The following is a 21,178-nucleotide window of genomic DNA, read 5'->3' as shown; positions in this document are numbered from 1 at the left end:
GATGTACTATATTTCCCAACAAAAAGCATCATTGAACTAGCTCAATTTTATTACTACTTCGAAGCCACGAAGGTGAGCTCAAAAATCCAATGCCTCTTGTTGATCAAAGACGAAATCGTTACATTGATAGAATAAAAATGATAAATGTGAAGAAAACCTAAATTATAACAAAAAAAAACAATTTAAAGAATACAAAGAAGAAGATAAAAAGATAAAAGAAAAGAAGAATGGGAGATTTCAACACACAATTTCAAACTTCTTATTTAGAAGAAGAAAAAGCAAGGACCTTAGCTAGAAAAAGAAGTAGGAACTTTAGGTCGATGAAGAAGCAATAGTTCAGAGTAAAGCAAGCAGAAGTGACGATGAGTAAGGTTTCAAAGGGATTGTGAGCAACTTTTTTAAACGTTGAAGGGCAAACATGTAACGACCCCTTCCCTCGATCGCTACCGACGTTTGAGACTTGCGAGCGAACCCGTCAAATCTCAAACAAGCCTTACTTAAACCTCCAAGCAATTTAAACTCAAAATACAATTTTAACACATAGTTCATTTAAACCAAATAATCATAATATTTAAAACGTGGCATCTAGAAACTAATAACCAGGTTTGATAATTTCATACGATTTCAACATAATATGTAGTAGTCATTACATAACCTTAAGCTTTAACGAGTACATTTTCAGTAACTATTAATTATTACAAGCCTGACTATTTGACACAAACGACTTTTAGGCAGCGAAGCGACTCTGAGTGGAAGTCTAGAGATGCCATTACCTAGGTTGTAGCCAGCCTCGAGATGCTGAACAAAGCACTAGCACTAATTACTTATTTGCAAAAGAAAATAAAGAGGGGTGAGTCTCACAGACTCATTGATCATCAACTCCGTGAATAAGGCATAAATGGAAAACAAGCTAAAGGTAGAAGATTTGAATATTAAAAATATAAGAATATATAAAAAACAATTTACTCAAAAAGAGGATTGTGCCTTATATGAAAATAAGTAATTTATGCTAAATAATCATTTAAATCAAATATCAACTCAAGTCATGGAAATATTCCTACCATCGAAATAACTTAACATCGGGTTTAAAGTAATTAAATATCATCATGCATGCTCCCGTAAAATCCAACATCTTACAAAGCTTATGCGTAAATTTCATAATTCACCATGCAAAAATTATTTACGTTAAAAACCCAAAGAGATGTCACTCTCGAGTAGGTATAGAAATAAAGGCACCTGGACTCGCTTCCACGTAATAGCATCTAGGAGCTCCGCTCCACCGGATCTCCACATGCCATGGTAGTCTCAACGATGTTGATCGACATTGGAGAAAATTAGGCGGTCGCAACCGAGTATAACAACTTGTGGCCTAGCCACGTAAAATCATAGACTCTGACCCCAGCCATGTCTAACAGCCTGTCGGTGACTCAAGGGTTCTCTAGCTAGAGTTCACTTGTGCACAAGGGTCACACTTAATCGGAGTGACAACCGGCTTACTCTCGAATATTCTGGTTTAATAAAACCATTTTAAAGTATAGTTGGGTTCTCAAAATTTGCTTCAAAACTCATTATGAAAATGTTCACGTAGTACATGATAAAATACCGTGTAAGACTTAAAAATATAACTTGATATATGAGATTGAAAGATCATTTAGCATGGTGAGCATAAGTTTCAATCACGAATGCATATCACACAAACTATAAGGCACATACTTGACATAAATCATAAAGGAAAACTTGTTTCCCAATTTCAAGAAACCTTACATATAGTTATATATGTATATAACTTACATATTTTCAAAGTCATAACATCCACAATTTTCTAACATTTCTACCAACTCATGCTTTCCACAATTTTTGTATTAAAATAAATCAATACATATTTATATATATATATATATATATATATACATAATCATAGGAAATTTTAAAATAGATACTCCCTACTCACCTTAAAATAGGGAACACTATGTCACTATTAATTCGAGTGCATATCTAGCTAATTCTACTTGCCAATCTCTTGTTACTTCCTCCGGCACGCCGCCTTGACGACATTACTTACTATATTTTCCCTAGTAACCATTCAAACCTAATACATTTAATTATACTCATAAATGGCAGCATATCAACCAACAATCCTTAACTAAATCTCATAAATTTTTATCAACATCCCCCACAACATTTGTTACACAATCCATATACTTTAACCAACCAAACTCATACAACACAATATAAGCACCTAGCATGCTTATCTCTTGATTTATGTTTGAATTTCCCAAATATAATTCACAACCTCTTCACCTCTAAGATTATCTTTGCTGCCATAAACATAATCACACATTACAATCAATTTACAAAGCATGCTTTCAACCAAACTAACAATTTTTACTTCCTTACCTTGGGATTTTAAGCCAAACCACCAAATCCTTCTTAGGTTCTGTTATGAGGGAGGAAAAAGGGAAGATAATTCATGAAGAGGAAAGAGAAAAGAAAGAAACATGGGAGAAGATGGGAGGAAAGACTTGATGCCCGGTTATCTATCAAGAAAAGCCACGGTTGGAAGAAAAAAATGTACAAAGAGAAAAGTTACGAGTGGTAAGTAAAGAAAGAAAAAAATGCATTAAAGAATGAAGGATGAAGGTTCTAGTGTTTCCATAGGATAAGAAAAAAAAAAAGACAAAAGTTGTACCAGTTGGCCGGCTAGGTAGAATGAAATGGAAAGAAAAGTCAAGATAAAATTCAAAGCTCTTTATTTAGTCAACAAATGGAAAAATTTCTTCTCTCTTTCCCTTTTTTTTCTTCTCCCACTCTTTCCTTTCTTTGTTTGCACCTAATTCCAACAAGCTCTCATTTGTGTGGCCGGCCATATAGAGAAAAATAGGAAAAACAAAAGTTAAAGCTTTCTTTGTAAGGTTTGACCAAGTTAAATAGTAAATTAACTATTTAACTCTCTTAAGTTCTCATCTTTTTTATTAAGTCCTCACATCACTTCTTAAATTTTAATTTTCTTCTATTTCCTTTTTTGACATGTGTATAAATATAATATAAGGTTTGCACCACATCAACGTGTCACTATAATATTTAAATATATACTTACCCGATTGTGTTCTATTTAATAATGACACGTGGTTCCTTTAACCTCATTTTTTTTCTTCTGAATTCTTCTTTTCTTCTGAATTCTTCTTTTCTTCTTCTCCCCCACTTAGATTAGTCATATAATCTTCTCTTTTAACTAATCTCACTAATAAATAAAATATTAATATTTTAATAATATTTTATTCATAAAAATTTTATTTTATTTAAAAATATTCTTTTTGCTTATCACCGTTCTCTGACACTTAGACTTACGTCAAATAACCTTTCTTCTTATTAATAGAGTCTTATCAACTTCTAAATGAGGGTACGGGGTGTTACAAAACATATTTTTAATAATATTGCAAAGTGCAATGGAATCTAATTACATTAATTTTGAACTACAATCACTGTCGCTACGTGTAGGTTTAGGGAACCCATCCACCTCAATGAGAAATGTGTAGGAGTCATCACCAATCTTTTTTATAAAGTGCGATTGGCCTCTTATTAAATTTATTCTATTTGACAAGGTCTTAAATTGATTTTAAGTCTATCTAGAAAACAACATCCTAGTCTACGAGTTTAAAAAGTTGAGTTTGAGAGTATAGGTATGCATGGAGAAGGATTAGCACCCTGCAGTACAGTTACACACGGAGAAGGATTAACACCCCGTAATGCTTGTACCATAAATAGTACTATTTAATCATATGTTATCCTATTTTAACCTTAACTTTTATTTTATTCTTATGTATATTTAATTAATCATTATTCTTTTTGTTTTTTATTTCTATTTTTATTTAATTTGACTATGAATAATAATCTTTTTATTAATTATATTTCTTGAGTCCTCCCATCTTTCTAGTAAGATACAGGAATATCTTCTCACCTAGAGAATTTTTTGAGAAACTCATCATTTTGAACTTCTTGAAAAAAAATATCTCCGTCAAGATTATCATTCGAACTTTATTTTGAAGAAAAGAGTATGCACCATGAGTATGAAATGCAAGAATGATGAACGCTACAAATTTCAAATTTACGTGTGTCAATGAAATGTAAATTCGTAATTAATTATTACAATTGACAACTTTTTATCGAGGCCATTTCCTAGATCCTCTCATTGTTCTAGTAAAATCTAGATATGTCATCTCATCTAGCGAATTCTCCTAGAAAATTTATCCTTACAAGCTTCTCGAAGAAATCTCATCATTGAGATCATCCATCACATACAAAAAATATAAATTCTTAACTATTCATTACAATCGACAACTTTTTATCAAAAGCGTTTCTCAAATCCTCCCATCATTCTAATAAAACTCAATTACACTTTCTCATCTAGAGAGTTTCTTGAGAAGCTTATCCTTTTAAGTTTCTTGAGAAAATCCCATCATCGGGATTGACAATTGTAAACAAAATATGTGTCACATGGTAGGATTCAAATTTCAAATTATTAAATATGTATTAGAGTCTTTTGTTGAAAACGTTTCCCAGATCCTCCCATCTTTCTAATAAAAATTTATCTGTACAAACTTTATGGAAAGGTCTCATAATTGAAACCTTGATTCATGTACAAAATATAAAGTCCAGGTATATGGAATGACAATCAAAAGATGTAATGATAACGCAATATGGACTCGATGATTTCCTTTTTTATTTAGCTATTGTCTTTAAATTAGATTTACGTTTCATGGTTATTATATTTAATTTAATTATATATTTATATTATTTTCTAAACATTTATTTAGTATTAATTATTTGAATTGAGAAATCTTAGGACATACAATTAAAACCTTCCCATCCTTCGGGCAGGGCTTTAATTAAGTCCTTTACCCAGGAAAGATAACCTGAGATTGCAACATTTAGTGTCCCATGCCAAATTCTATTTTTGGTCCATTCCAAATAATAATATACCATTTTTTATGTATCAAAATTTTAGGATATACATAGTCTTATTTCTCTAAGCATAAATGCTCTAATTTTCTACCCTTTAAGCTAATAACATTTTATCTTTTGTTTGGCTAATTTATGATACCATTATTCATTACTATATTATTATGCTATTCCTTTTACATTCTAATTTATAGTTTTTATATTTACTTGTTGTACATAACTTTTATTATTTTTCAAATAAACTTTCAACCTACATATATTTTATTTTTTCTACTTTGCTATATACCTATCTTATTTCTATATTATATTTTCTTATACCTATTTTCCTAACCCATACATTTTTATGTGGGAAAAACTATTTTAAAACTCAAAACCCAAACCTCTCCTATTAAAACCGCCCCTGCCTCTTTTTCTGCTGTATTTTTTTTGTATTTTACTGGAGTTCTTTGGTATTTTCTTGTAGTGGAATCGGCTGGTAGGTCTAGGGCTTAGGTTTTAGAATTTGTTAGAGATGGCTAGGGTTTTTTGAGAAGGATGCTGAATATTGCGGCTCCTGAAAGAGAGATCTCTGGTTTTTTTTCTTTTCTTTTCTTTGCAAAGTTTTCATCAGCTGGCCTTCTTGTCTGGATTAATTTTGCTTTAATCTTGTTTATTTTATTTAATCTGGTTTAACATTCCGTTTGATCTGTTTATGTGCTAAACCATTTGTTAAATTTGTTTTCGGGCTTAGGAAAGTCTTGACAATGAATAGGCTTTTGGCTTACCGCCCACAAATATTGGAAAAGGACCCAAGCACGTATGAACACCATTTGGACCTTTAGATCAAAATTTCAAGATTGAAACAAAACTTAAAATAAAATAAAAATAAAATTTAATTTAAATAAATAAATAAAAATAGTTGACTATAATCGCATTACATTATATTTTGACCTCACCTTATCTTAGGGTTCAAGCAATATAACTTTATTATCTTTATCAAATTTAAAAAAAAATTTAAAATAATTATTTAAAAATATTTAAAATAATTATTTAAAAATATTTAAATAAAATTAAAATAATTTTTTCCTATTAATTTAAACAGACAAATAAAAATGTCATTTATACACAGTTAAATACGATTAATTAAACATATTTGTCGCATTAAACACATCTATTTAACTTCATATCTTATTATATCATGTTTAAAATTGTAACATCTAATTGGGAGGATGTCTCGATTAAGGGTACCTACAATGAAGCTTAAAACATCAAAGGATGTCTCGAGCTGTAGTTTTTTTTTTTTTTTGCAGCAACCATTTCCTACAATTTTGACTAAAGTTAACAGCTTCCTCCCAGGTTTCAGCAATGCTCCCCAGTTAGCAATGGCTCTTTCTTCCCAGGCTGGTGTGCCTTAAAAATAAGAAACCCACTTCCGTTAAGTTGATGGTATTACCATTGATATGCTAATTTTAGAATAATTTTAACCATTTAGAATAAAATAATATTATATTATTTCGAAATTATATATAACCCGTTGCACAGGGAAAAAGAGATACATCACACAACTCAAACAGCTTGAGAGAAAGATTGAGTGCTGTGCCTCTGCACATTCCATTTTCCTGGTTACCAAACAAAGCGAAATCTTTCCTTTTAGACCTAAAAACCAAAGTTCAGACTCAACAAATTTCACATACACAGACTTACTTACAGCGTGAGAAATGCATGCCATTCTCCCAGCACATTTGCAACTATATTCCTTTCCCCTCTTTGGGTAAATGTTACAAGGTATTTTCTACATTGAATCTTGTGGAATGTAACTGTCCAGTCTTTACAAAAGCATGCTGGAGCCAGATGTTAATATACACAGCAAAAAAAAGGTTTACAACAAAGGCAAAATCTGCAAGCCCAGAACCTCAACATGCCGCACTTGAAAATAGATTGCAGTATGGGGAAAACTCTTATATGATGCACGTTAAGCGATGCCCAATGCAGCAGCAGAGACACTGCATTGTGGTATATGCCTGTGTTATAAAAAATATTGATTCCATGAAGAAAAGCCAATAAGCCAATTTTGTAGCCCTGTGCACTTCTACAACTACAACTGAATTCCTACTCCTTCCAGTGCAGCTGCCATCGAAGCAGATGCCTCTTCAAGGGTCCGCTTCTTTTGAACCGTGTTGAAGGCTTCAACAATATCTCCTTCCTGCCATTCGTCGTAGTCGTCCATTCCCATACCGCACTCCAACCCTGCATTTACCTGTCCAGAAGAGAGATATATTCCCCTAAATATCTTCAGGATCAACACTAGAAACATTCATCAAATCATAGGCCTACTATCTCTCAAAAAAGCATCTCACAACATGATCTACAAGTATAACACCAGAATTCAATTTTCCCAAACAGGCTTTGCATGGTAGGGTGGATAGAAAATGAAAAGATGGAAATTTAGGGGACAAAAGTGGAAAGAAGGAAAACACATGTTTCCTCTGCATTGGTGCTTGGTAAGAATGAGGGGAAAATGGATGTAAATAATAATTTTCTTTCCATCTGTTGCTTGGTAGAGTTAAAAAAATGAAAAGAAAGAAAGAGAAAATTATATTATTTTACTATTATACTCTTTGTAAGTTAAGATAAAAGGGTAAATATGATGGACAACCTTGTAAATATGTAACATTTAACTCGCACCTCTCCCATTTTCTTTCCTCTAATCTTTCTAATTTGGAATGATTTGTTTTTGTGAATAAAGATGGAAAACCGTAATCTCTCCTGTTTTCTTTCCTCTCACTTTTATCTCTTTCCAACCAATAGCAAAACACATTTTCTCCCCACTTTTCAACCCACCCCCTTCCATCTTCCCACTTTTCCACTCTACCGAGCAAAGCCTAAACCTTCTGCAAGACAAAAACCTCCCATAAACATATCTCAACATGAAGAAAAGGATTAACAAAACAAAGGTGAAGGCAATGCCACTGGATCTACATTAGATAAATAGCACAGAGAATACAAAGCATTAGTGACAAGTGAAAAATTAAAAGGAAAAGATGTGCTATAATCGAATATTCAAGAAGGCCTCATATTTACATCAAGCACAAAGATGCCCACATATTATCTGTTTCAACCAAAAAATAAAGTTCAAACTCAAGTCTTTATCTTTCTATCAATTACCTCTCTTCACAGCAAATTGCCGCAGGCATGAACTATGTTCTCAAGACAAATTATAGAAAATGGAAGGAAAAGAGAAACCAGGATGGGATGCGGAAGGTAGGAAAAAAGAAATCATCAGATCGTTAAACTTTCATATATTTGGAAGGATCTTATTGGAATAAAAGTAAACGGACCAATAGAAGCAACAATCAGATCCATCTGGCATTGCCAAAACATATCATAATCACAAACTACATCAACATCCCTTGGAATCACAAAATAAGTACCATCAAATTAATTTACAGTAAAAAAAGCTCTATTTAGCTGAAAGATTAAACATTAACAATTTCCAACCATTATGGAAAATACAGTTATAAACAAAATAGGCTGAAATAATTGTCAATCATATCATTCATTATCCAAGATAGAAAAAGTGCCCGAAATGAAATGCTTAACCAAACATAATTCAATTCGCCTTACAATTTCTGAAATCTTTTTTTATGCTTTTCTATTTGGTCTAGAAAAAACCCCAGAAGTGCTCATGAAGGCAAGACAATTACAACCACAAAAGCAACCAAACATGAAGAAAATTTTGTGAGTATTATGTTTCTAATCATTCAAAATTTCACCTTACAATATATATCAAATATACATTGAGCTCCAATCTATTTATTCAACAAAGTGTAACTTCTGCTTGCAGTTCTCGTTATGTACAATTATGATCAGCTTATTATTACTTGTTTCTTTCATCTATATGTCACATTAGTAGGCAGAATATCAAACCCATCAAATCTTCCCAAGCACAATTATTGCATGATTTACCAAAATACTTATCTGTTGTCTCAATTTAAAACACATTAGCAGATACATATGAGCAAAGGAAGCATGCATCAAAATGTCATGTTAAACAGAAGGGTTGGGGGTGGGGAATGTGAACAAAGAAAGAAGCAGTACTGGCAATTAACATTATACCTCTTTTACAAGTTCCTTAACCCGTCGCAATGAATCAAGAACACCGACATGGACTGTGCGATCATTTCGAATGACACGAATGCCACAACCCTTCACTACCTTTCCTTCTGTTACCATGCATCCAGCAACACGACCACTACCACTGCTGAAAACAGCCCGAACCTCTGCAGAGCCAATTGGTACTTGCTCCTACCAACACAGAAGCAGTAACTGTCAACTTGTAATCTTTGATGAGAAAATAGTAACATACTGCAGCAAAAGCAAGCACATGATGCAAGAATCCAAAGCCTTAAACCTATTGAGGTCCAAGCTTACAACAGCAATAACGTTTAAAGCAGTGTACTAGAGACTACACAAGAACAGTGTCAAAGGAACAAAAATATCAAAAAATGAAGGTGAGAGAGAGAGGAATCATGTCTCAGCAAACTTTAGAAGTAGAAGAGAATGGTCAATGTAATTGACAGAAAACATGACTACCAAGAATTGAAGAGATGTAGCCATAGATAGAAGTACAATATAAATGTAACTGATTCAGGAAATTAGAATTAAAGGCTCCTTCAATGAAATTAAGAACAGATGCAACCCATGATAGGACTATGTTATGGAAGGGATAAATGGGTTTCCCTCCATTCCCCTCTATTTTCATTTTCAACTCTCCCAAACAAGGGCCAGGTCCATCCCTTCCCCGCTTTCCTCTTCATTCTTCCTATTCCCATCAACCCAGACAGTGTATAAGTCAACTCATGAACCAAATGGGATATCAAACAGCTTGATCTGCTCAGTCCATCTCACATGGCATCTACAACCCTGAAATCAAAATTCAATTATTTAAACATTAAACTAACCTCAACAGGCTCTAGGAGTCCTTCCATTGCATTCCTCACATCATCAGTAAGTTCATAGATGACTCTGTAAAGCCGAATCTCAACACCTTTATTTTCTGCATAGCTCTTGACAGAACCAGGTGCCTTCACATTAAATCCCAAGATAATGGCTTTGCTAGCAACTGCAAGATCAACATCACTGGAGCTTACATCTCCTGTTGCTTCCAAGAGAAACTTCAAAGTGACATTATCTTGCGGGAGCACCTGCAATGCTTGTCTGGCAGCCTCTATTGATCCCTAGTTGTGGAAAACAAATACAGTTAAGCAATTATAACATTCACAGGAGATAGAAAATGGAATACTGCAGCACAAGCACAACACAATTATAATGTTTAAGGATGTTCAATTGTTTGCATGGAATCAACAGTGCAGCACAAGCACCAAGTGGTAGACTAATATGTTAGAAATGGATACCAAGATGCAATCTGGGTAGTTTCTCATACAAAGATAAGTTTGAACTACCAAAGACGAGTTTTCTTTTTTCTTTTCAAACAAAGATAAGTTTCTTACATAAAAAAAATAAGTTAATTAACTAAATTTTAATGTTTGGAACATATAACTAAATCCTCCAATCAACTGTCTCCCATCACTATCGTCAGCTTTGGGGGACCAATACAGGGTAACAACCTTTCTTTTGGCCCCATATCAGTCTTCATGCAATTCACATGCCCCCAATGTCTCATCAATATTGGTCAACTCTCACACAAAATATTTCCAATTCACACGGATGGCTTATGACGCTAGTTATTCCTTGCATAAAATTTTGATATAACTATTGCACATACCAGGAATACGTTTTCATTCTTTTCCCCCTTTTACCTAAAAAACGATGAGATCTGACCAGCAATCTTGTAGCAGCAGCATTAATTATTCAATAGAAAGGCCAAGCCATTCATATGCATTTCCAATTTCATTATAAAGCAAATTATCAATGTTATGAATGAGATAGCCTTGCATGTTGTTTTTCTTTGTGTAAATCTGATGTGCATACCTGTAAATCAACCTTCAAGATAATATTCAGCTGGTGCAAGTCTAACCCAGAAAGCTTTCCAGCTGACACTGCAGAAGCTAAAGAAGAAAGTGTGACCTTTCCATCCCCAGCCTTGGCCGACATACGTTCATTTCGCAACAACTCTGCACAGGCCACTGCCTTTTGACGTGCAACATCAAGGGAAGCAACAACCTCAAATTCATCACCAGCAATCGGAACATTATTCAAACCTATGACCTGAGACATACACACCAGATTTCTTAGGAGAAGTTCTAAACCTAGAGTAACACTAAAAATTGGACAGAACATAGCCAGTGTATGGAAACCAAGCATCGGACACAGATTCAACAGAATTCTACAAATTGATCTTGGTTTAATTTCAAAATATGTTGGTCACTTATACATTCAGCATGTTGTTGAGTTCAGAAAAAGCCACTTCATGGAAACTAAACACCACATAGTCGTGCATGATATCTTCCTTTACATATTTTCTTTTCCCTTTCTTTTTCCTCTTGTATGCATGGGGCCCCATGATGATTGAAAAGAATTAACTGAACTAGCTGAAAAAGTTAACAGAAATGACCGAAATTTTGCTTTAACCGAATTAACCAATTAACTGATTTAGTTCAGTTAACCGAAATTTTAAGGTTAACTATCTTTTTTATCAGATTTTTAATTTCCAATACTAAATTAAACAAAAAGTGTACATTGTGTTGAGTTATTTGCATTCTCCCCCCTTTCATTTCTTTATTATTTTTTTATTCCTCACTTATTAATCTCAAAATTTTTCGAAAATAAATAGTAATAGGTGTGGATTATAAAGTGGACAATAAGTATCAATCAACTTATTTATCAATAACAAAAGAAGAAAGAGAAAAGGTAAAAGAGACACAAAAGAAACTATTTGGGTAATTTAATTAATTAATAGTCTCTACATAGTCTACCCTAAAATAAAAATACAAAATATAAAAGGTGATAATTGGATTTTTAGAACTTGATTTATAATTTTCATTAACACTTTAACTAGAACATGTCCATTATACAAGTACAAATTACTTAACAAGTATTTTCTTTTTTTTTTTCATTATTATCCGTTCTAGTTTGTGCTTAAGATGTTAGTACTTTATTTGGTATTGAGCTCAATAAGATATTTTATATTTTCAAATGATTTAATTCTTTATTTAATCTAATTTAAAGTTCCCTCAGAGTTTATATTCCTATAATTATCTTTGCTGTTTTTTTTACTTTAAATTACATATTGATTAAAGCTATATCTCATAATCTCTTTTATATTTTTTTCAAGATATTTAAGTAAAAAACATTTATCAAATATTTCAATTACATGATAAATGAAAGGGGTTAAGAGTTACTTGTAGTTAAGGGCTAATTATAGGAAGATTATCTTAAAATTTTGATTAATTAAACATAATAAAAAGTTTACTCCTTAATTGCAAAATTTACTTTGACTTAATTATAAAGGGTAGGGTAGCCATTCAAACAAAACAAATTGTCTTAGCTTAGTTGTGGGTTCAATTCCCACCACTAGCATTTTTTTTTTGTCACCCAAAGTTCGGTTAATTTGGTTAACCAAAAAAAAATTCAAAATCGAAACCAACGAAATTAACCAAACTTTATAACTGAATTAACTAATTAACTAAATAAACCAAACAAATCAGTTAATTCAGTTCATTCAATTTTAACTGAATTGTGCTCACCACTACTTATCCTGTACACAAAATACATGCATAAAGAAAGTACATTTTACCTAAATCTATGGGAAGTATAATACATCTTCCAAAACAACAGATAGCTAATGTGCCCAATAAATACTGTAATTTTAACTAGTTTCTTTAAAAAGCTTCTTCAATATATTATAGCTCATGTCTACAAAAGAATACAGGAAGAGAAGCTACAAAAAGGTTTTAAGTTAGAAGGCCCATAATAATTAGACTACATATATGATTTTTCTAAAGGCTTGTGAGGGTCAGTGCAGTGTGCAGGGAAGGCGTTAGGAGATTTCCCACCTTCACCCCTTAGATAGTCAAGATAATTTAGAACTACAGAATCAGGGCAGAAAAATTAAAGATTCACTTTAAACTTTTAAAATGTGTGTGTGTGTGTGTGTGTCACTAATTTCCCTACAAGGGCCACAAAGAAATCAAGCTTCATGTTGAAATGTTAGCTGTTTTACAATGAGAACAACAAACAGTTCAATGTCTAAGCTAAACTTAGACCGACAGGTTTATTAATATGTCTCAAGCCTCTAATCAAAAATATTTAACAATAATCTTAACAAGTGTCAAAATAATAATTGTTAGATAGCAAATCCTAACAATTTTTAATTCATTAACAAGATAATTTCAGAAAATAATAGTCAAGATAATTTAAGCGTATGGAATCTGAGCAGCAAAATGAACAGCAAAATTAGAGATTCACTTTAAAAATTTTATGTGTGTGTGTGTATGTGTGCGTGTGTTACTAATTTCCCTACAAGGGTCACAAAGAGATCAAGCTGCATGTCAAAATGTTAACTATTTTGCAAGAAGTCCAGAAAACAGTTCAATGTCTGTGCTCAACTTAGACTGGCAGGTTTATTAGTAATTCTCAAGCCTCTAATCAAAAATACAGTTAAAGATGGGAAGACAGATAGCTAAATAGGAGGGGAAACATAATAATTTGCTAACCTGCACGGGTATGGACGGTCCGGCCTCATCAACGCGGTTTCCACTATCATCAAATAAAGCACGCATCTGACCATGGACATAGTGGAACAAGCCCTCAGAGATAGATGCACAAAATTAAGCATTTACGCAAAATAGTAGGCAGTGAATTTTCATATTAGAAGAATCTAGGGTTTGACTCTATTTACCAACCTTTCCAAAGGCTTCTCCACAAACAACTACATCCCCTCTTTTAAGGGTTCCATTCTGCACAATAAAAGTAGCTACTGGTCCCTTAGATTTATGAAGACCTGCCTCAATAACAGTGCCTTTTGCATTCCGATCAGGATTAGCCTTTAACTCTTGTAACTGAAACAATCAGGCTGAAGGTCATATTGCAAGTAACAATATGCAAAACAGATATGTCTTCATAGTTAGACACAAAAAAACTTATATATTATTGAAATATTTCACCAAAGATAGATCGCTACTTAGACCTAAAATCATATTGAATTTTTTAGGCATTAGTGAAATGTGCGTTTCTCGAAATGTTTTACCACTAAAGTGCCTAATGACATCATTAATTGGTCCAGTTAGTAGAATTCAAAAAAGGTTTATTCCTTGATAGATATACGTGTTGAGTTGCTATTTTAAGAAGGAAAATGAACTACATAGCAAATTCAAAATGATTTGAAAACTTAGAAAGACAAGAAAAAGGAACCAAGGCTCTACTGCATATTTTGACAGCCAAAACCGCTGACAAGCAAGATTATATATTTGCTTTGTACAGGAAGAATTTCAAAGCAAAATGGTCAAGATGCAGGAAAGTCAAATAATACTCACCTCAGCAACAAGCATAACAGTCTCCAATAGATCATCTATATTCTGCCCTTTCAGAGCACTGATCTGTAATAGGAGATGCCAAAATATAAGCATTCGCAAAGCACATGAATCAACATAGACACGCAAATATGATATATTACTAAAGAATAAAAACCTGAACCATAGGGATGTCACCACCCCAGTCCTCTGGCATCAGACCAATTGAAGAAAGCTCTTGCATGACTCTTTCTGGGTTAGCTCCATCTTTATCTATCTGTTATAGAGGAATGGATAATATTAGCTGCATCTGTATGCCAACACTTAAACATTGCCAAGCACCAGAGTTTTCTCTTAGCATAGATTTGCTTTCCAATTGTCAGAAAAGAAAATGACTTGCAGTTAACACACCTTATTTATAGCAATGACAATCGGTACTCCAGCTGCTTTGGCATGAACTATGGCCTCATTTGTTTGAGGACGGATCCCATCATCAGCAGCCACCACAATGATCACAATGTCTGTCACCCGTGCTCCACGAGCCCTCATTGCCCCAAAAGCCTACACGAACGGATATAATAGATATCATCTAAGAGCAACACAATGCAAGCAAGTTACAGTTTAGAATTGGCTCTATAACAGCGTTCATGTAAGAAGTTAGTAGTTGATGAAGCATCTAACAACAAACTGAAAGGGGATGCAAAAGCTATTCCTAGTTGACAAAGAGCTTTAAAGTTGAAAGTTCCTAGTGAATATTTTACCTCATGTCCAGGAGTATCAAGAAAAACACATGGTTGTGACTTGCCATCAATTGGTACTAGAACCTTATAGGCTCCAATTCCTTGTGTTATACCACCTGCTTCAGAGGCAGCCACCTGTAAAAATCCAGCAGTCAGGCTTCAATTTTATACTGCACATGTTTCGCTAGTTAGTCACTGCAAATAGCTTTGAGGATCAATTAACTTGATTACCAATAATTTTTGTGCAGACAATCATACTATCACAAGCACACCACCTTGAAATTATTTTTTTTAAAAAAAGGAAATAAAAGTTCAACTAGAACAAGTAAATCCTATGATGTGAAAGTTTCTATTTATTTCAGATGCCAAAAACATTCACAAGGAGCATTAGTTTGATCAATATTCCACACACCTTGCTCTTTCGAATAGCATCCAGAAGAGTTGTCTGCCAAGCATATATCACCAAAATACACATTAGTAAGGTCTAGAGTTTAACATATGTTTCTTTCATCTTCTTATATTCAAATTGGAATAAAAGAACAGGAGAAATTCTATATGCAAAAGATTACATCTAACCTTCCCATGGTCAACATGACCCATTATGGTAAGAACAGGAGGTCTGTCTTGTAGCTTGTCTAGGTCATCCTCATCGAGAATTTCCTTCTTTTTTGCCATTTCTTCTACCTTAACAGGGTCAGCATCTATGACTTCTACCTCATACTCATTACAAACCATCTTTACCATGTCTTTGTCCAAAGTTTGCACTCCATCTGGCTTAATTCCCTTGGAGTACAGATATCCAAGAATTTCCCCTTCACTAATCGCCAAATTATAAGCTAACTCCTCTATCAACATGCCTTTTTCTCCAACCTCCAAAATTTCTACTTTAACAGGCGCTGCCTCTTTGGCAGCCTGGAGTCTGGCTGCCTTCCGTCTAGCTTTATTCCATTTCCTCCCTTTCCTTGCAGTGGCAGCACCAGGTATTGACACGTTTAGCTCTGATGTCTCCTCATCTGCAATTTCAAGATCATCATTAACAACACGCCTCCTTGGACCTCCAGCGGAAACATTTTTCTTGCGATAATCATCCTTGAACTTTCCAGAGGCAGGGCCCTTCCCTGGCTTTGTAGGGGCTAATACAGCTTGAGCAATGAGAGGGTCAACCACAGGTTTCTTTGATGCAAATTTATCAATCAAAATAGGTTTTCTTTCTTTACTCTTCTCATCCAAATCAGCCTCATCAACAACTTCTGACTTTCTAGCTGCCCCAACATCTTTCAAAATAACTGGCTTCTTCACCAAAGGTGGAGGTGCTACTGATGGCTTAGATTGTAGCTTAGGTTGAGCTCTTAAAGGTGGCTGTGGAGGTCTCAAAGGCGCACGACCACTTTCACCTTGGGACTCCACCTTGCCCTCTCCTCCTCCAGCTCCTCCTCCTATATTATTATTATTACTAACCTTAGGAGACTCTTTAACAACCTTTTGCAAAGTTCCAACACTATCCCCTTTCCTCCACACACTCTTCAAAGTCTTAGTCTTTTTACCACCAGCTCCACCACTCGCTTTTGCTTTATTTACAATAACATTAGCATTAACATTTACATTTGAAGTCTCCAACTTTTCAGCTTTCTCCAATACTTCACCCAATGACTGAATTACTCTACTCCTCTCATTTTCTTCTTCCTCCTCATCCTCATTCTCACTCTCTTCACCGTTCCAAGACAAACCCTTTTCGTTTTTCACCCCCTGGGGCTTTAAAACCGGCTTGGGGGCAGGTTTAAGGACAATATCAGAATCACTATTTTTATAAGAAGAAGAGGAAGCACTGTTTGCCTCAGCAACAAAATCAGTTGCTGCCACAGAGTATTTACATTTACATTTCCTACTAAAACTCCTTCTAGACAATGAAACCTTTCTAATACAAGAATAATACGATGATGAAATTGGGTCAGAGCAATAATTAATGAAAGTAGCATTAAGGGTTCCCAAATTAACAAGGGAAGCCAAAGACGACGAAGGCATTGTTCCTACCACTATGACCATTGCATGCTAAATCGGTTTCATCTGAATTTAGAGAAAACGGAAAAAGAAAAAGAAACCCAGAGCAGCAAAAGCTTACCTCTTTCCTTCTTTATTTTTCCAGGGCGGTTGGGCAAAATGATAAAATTGTGAGGTGGTGCTTACGGGTGACGGGCAAAGCTAAAGACTGGGGTCAGGGACTCTGGACATACTTGTGGGTAATCACATGTGTGGCTCATTCTCCGCCTGTCGATTTTTCCTCCTCTATTTTCCCTTGGCTTTGTGATAAGGCTACGCCGCGCTTTCATTTTCCTTTGTTAAAATTCTACCGTTGTCCTCGCCTCACAATAAAAAGTGGCAACATAGTCTTATTCCAACATTCTCACCTCTCATTTGTTCTTCTAATTGATCATCAATTATGTCATTTTATGATATTACTTCATAATAATTTTGTTTTTGTTAAATTAATAGAGTCCTTATTATGTTAACTAAAAACCAACTTTGGAAAAAGTGATAAATCTTAAAAATTAAAAAAAAAATACACAACTTGAATTGAGAATAATGGTTGAGTTAATAATTAATAGAATTTTAATTTTGCTAAAATAACTTGTAATTAAAGTTACTTCCATTAAAATAATAATTATTGAAAGAAAACAATATGGGTCATGTGCAAATTGCTCATTATTTTTTCTTTAAAGAAAAATTATCAAATACATCACTGATAGAGTTTTTAAACTCGGTTAATAGAATTAGAAGATTGTTACATACCCATTATAATACATTTAAAATATTAATGAATTAATATAATAAATAAGAAGACATGGGAGATTATTTTTAACTATTTGTAAAAGTTTAAAATCTTCATGATGGTATATAGAATAATCGGATTTGTAAGTCATAGATAGTGTTGTATGTGTATTGCAACTCTGTGAACTCAATAAAACGATACCATCTAAGATTTGGACTCACTATTCTAACAATTACATCACTCAATTAAGGATAGACAGGGGTTTCCAATTCCACTACTTTTAATGATTGAAAACAATAATTAATAACTAATGGTAATACAAACTTCCAGCTACGATAACCATCAAAGGTATTAAGGTCAAAATCTTTCTTAATTATCATAATTATTGGGAGGAATATTGTTCGATCATCAAAAACCTTACAAGATATAATCAAATTGGAAAGCTTGATATTACTCCTCAACGATCAACATACTATAAAGAAGGAGAGAAATAAGATAATAAGAGAGTGAAATAAGTGAAAAAGGGAAAGGTAATTTTCCCATGTAACAATAACTCCGAAAGCTTTCGTGGCTTTGTCTTGTGAAGATGAAGCATTGGGGACCTATGGCTATAACCTTGGGTTGTCCTTTTTCTGTGAGGCAAATCTGTGGCCTAATTGCTAGCAAAACACTGTTGTTACATATTATTGGTAAATGCTATTTTTTTTTTTTTGCTAGTCATGAAATATATTTTATTAAGGAAACAGTGTATGATACACCAATATGTAGTAAAACAATGCAGGTAACAAAATGAGGTCTTTCCTTCCCTTCTACGTTCCTACGCATTTTGCATGCACTGACGAGGAGCTGGTAATCCATCTTTACAAAGAATATGTATGTACCAAGAAGGATGGAATTATTTCAACCCAATTATCAGAACACATCCCCTAATTATTTACATGACTAGTTATCTAATCTGTCGTCTTGTTGGCTTTCTTATGCACACAACTGAACACAAAACCTTCAAAAGAACACTTTTGATTCATCCTTGATTCTTGTATAGGACTTCTGAATCCATTTCCAATATAATCTTCTGGGAATTATTTCCATAGGTTAGTTTAATTCCCTCTTTTGCAACTCTATGTTGCTTCTGCTTCAGACTTTAACTTGCATGTATTGGCATTCCCTGTCCTCTTTTCCATCGAGCTTGTGTTTGCAGCTGCACCTTAATAATCATTTCCTTCCCTTTCTCAGTTATTACTTCCTCATATTCTGCTATAGTTTCTTGAATCCTCATTATTGTGTTGAACACGTCTGGACTCTTTCCTTTCTGACAAGCTTCATTCCTAGTTTTCGAAATAATCTAGAACCTCTTAAATAATTATCAATATATTATTATTAGTCAAGTAATTAATTAGATAAATCGACACAATTCACCTATATGTTAAGTAAAAAATAATATTGATAAAGTAAGGATAATATTTCTGAGCATATATTGTGTTTTTACAATACAAAATACTATATAAGACCAATATTTACACATTAATATCAGCTCCAAACAATGCTAACTTAAAATTATTTAAAAGATTTAAACTGTTATTAGGAAAAAAAATCAACTTATATATTTAATTTTATTATAATAATTCGTATCTAAACATTTGACTTATTAATTGATGCATGATTTCTTATTTAAAAAATAGAATTTGAACTTTTTTTATTCTAATTATAAAAAAAAATTATTATAATTATCAAAATTTCTCCCCAAATCCTGTCCATGTGTCAGCTAGAGTGAAAGGAATGGTTCTACTTTAAAAGTATATATATGTAAGTAAACAAATGGCCTCGCCCACATATTTTGTTCAGTTTGTTGTTTTCTGCTTACCAGGAGACGAACAAGGTCCCTTTCTGATGCATTCCAGTCGTTTTCAAGGCATCCCATCATGTGAAGATTAAGCTTTTCTGAGCTCTTTTTAATGGTCTCTCCCTTTGTTATGGGCTAAGCTTGTGGATAGTCCATTATTTGAAAATCAAGCTCTTTTTGGACATGGCTGAATGGACAGATCCATTGAGATTAACAATTTTTGGACTTGGGCTTGCTTGCAACCAAGAATGGGCCTATAACGTATTGTTGGAGGGTATTTATGCACGTGTAGCATATATATTTTTTTTATTAAGTTATTTTGTAAATACTGTAATTAGTTGGAGGTAGTTTAATTATTCCACATCAAAAGAATACTTTTTATTAGATTTTTTATTAGATTTCTCCTTGTCATTTGTTCATGTTTTCTTCTTGACAATAGTCATTCTCTAAAGACTTTTTAGCTCTTAGCTCCTACATAAATAAAGTGCTCTTATGATATTGAAATTACTTGAGATAATTAAAGCACTATTTTGCAAATTCTTTTGGCAAAATTTTCATATGATATCAAAGATAAGTTTTCATTTCTATGGTTTACGAGTTCTTCCAATTTTTTCTTTGATTCTCCTGATTTCTTCTTCGTTTTTCAAAATTGTTTCATTATTTTTCCCAATTTCCTTTAGATATTTTTATTTCTAGTTTCAATTTCCAAAATTGAGTGTTGTTTTTGCATCTTTAAGATTCAAGAATGGGAGAGATAAGACTACTCCAAATCCCAATTCCATATCAATTCCTTTAACTCTTGAAGATCCTTTATCACCATATTATCTACATCAATATAATTATCATGGATTGGTAGTAATAAATCTAAAGCTGGCTTCAGCAAACTATTTCTTTTAAAGCTACTCATTTCTCTTGGCCTTGTCCATTAACAAAACTGGTTTCATTGATGGAATCATCATTGAACCAGGTCTTAACGATAAGCTTTATGTTTCTTGGGTCAAGTGTAACAACTTGATAATTGCCTGGATGCTGGAATCTATCTCACCTCTGATTGCTTCAGTTTTATTTTATATGAACTTTGCGATTGACATTTAGGACACACTGAAGAGGAGGTTCTCCAGCTTGACAATGCAAGTGAATGTAATCTTAAATTCTTTCTCTCAAATATTTCACAAGGAACATTCACTGTAGATGAATATTTCACAAAACTAAATTAAATTTGGAAAGAACTTAGGAGTTTTAGGCTTATGACTCAATGTGCTTATGGTAAATGTAACCAAAAATGCTTTCAGAGATATGTATAGCAATGTCAAAAGGATAATGTGTTTAAATTCCTAAATAGGCTTAATGAGAGCAATTTTGCTTTGAGGTCTCAAACATTCATGATTAAGCATTTTCCATCATTAGATGAGGTTTAGAATTT

The 21,178-nt window shown here is 33.4% G+C and overlaps 1 protein-coding gene and 1 long non-coding RNA gene across 2 annotated transcripts; both read right to left on the bottom strand.

Annotated features, from left to right (window-relative positions):
• Positions 1 to 675: 675 nt before the first annotated feature.
• Positions 676 to 2,591, bottom strand: LOC110419932 (uncharacterized). Its single transcript, XR_002445500.1, has 3 exons — positions 2,398 to 2,591; positions 1,237 to 1,508; positions 676 to 798 (listed from the first exon to the last, which is right to left on the bottom strand). It is a non-coding gene; the product is annotated as an uncharacterized LOC110419932 (long non-coding RNA).
• Positions 2,592 to 6,561: 3,970 nt separating this feature from the next.
• FUG1 (Translation initiation factor 2, small GTP-binding protein) lies at positions 6,562 to 17,467 on the bottom strand. Its single transcript, XM_021432196.1, has 12 exons — positions 15,725 to 17,467; positions 15,561 to 15,593; positions 15,170 to 15,283; positions 14,820 to 14,969; positions 14,587 to 14,685; positions 14,433 to 14,495; positions 13,803 to 13,958; positions 13,614 to 13,679; positions 10,930 to 11,166; positions 9,900 to 10,175; positions 9,055 to 9,243; positions 6,562 to 7,195 (listed from the first exon to the last, which is right to left on the bottom strand). The coding sequence occupies exons 1-12, from the start codon at positions 17,189 to 17,191 to the stop codon at positions 7,034 to 7,036; spliced, it is 3,012 nt and encodes a 1,003-aa protein (XP_021287871.1). The 5' UTR covers positions 17,192 to 17,467; the 3' UTR covers positions 6,562 to 7,033.
• Positions 17,468 to 21,178: the final 3,711 nt, after the last annotated feature.

This window comes from Theobroma umbraticum, unplaced genomic scaffold (assembly GCF_002168275.2).
Source record: "Theobroma umbraticum cultivar Fairchild unplaced genomic scaffold, ASM216827v3 scaffold_67.0, whole genome shotgun sequence".
NCBI lineage: Eukaryota > Viridiplantae > Streptophyta > Magnoliopsida > Malvales > Malvaceae > Theobroma > Theobroma umbraticum.
Note: the sequence above shows the minus strand (reverse complement) of the source record. Positions and strands in the feature narration are given on the sequence as shown.

What these genes read in the sequence shown, in the direction of transcription:
- FUG1 (XM_021432196.1), bottom strand. Translation starts at nt 17,191, where the DNA reads ATGGTCATAGTGGTAGGAACAATGCCTTCGTCGTCTTTGGCTTCCCTT. An exon ending in TTGTCATTGCTATAAATAAG is followed by an intron (nt 14,686 to 14,819) that starts GTGTGTTAACTG and finishes CCTCTATAACAG; the next exon opens with ATAGATAAAGATGGAGCTAA. An exon ending in CTGTTATGCTTGTTGCTGAG is followed by an intron (nt 13,959 to 14,432) that starts GTGAGTATTATT and finishes TGATTGTTTCAG; the next exon opens with TTACAAGAGTTAAAGGCTAA.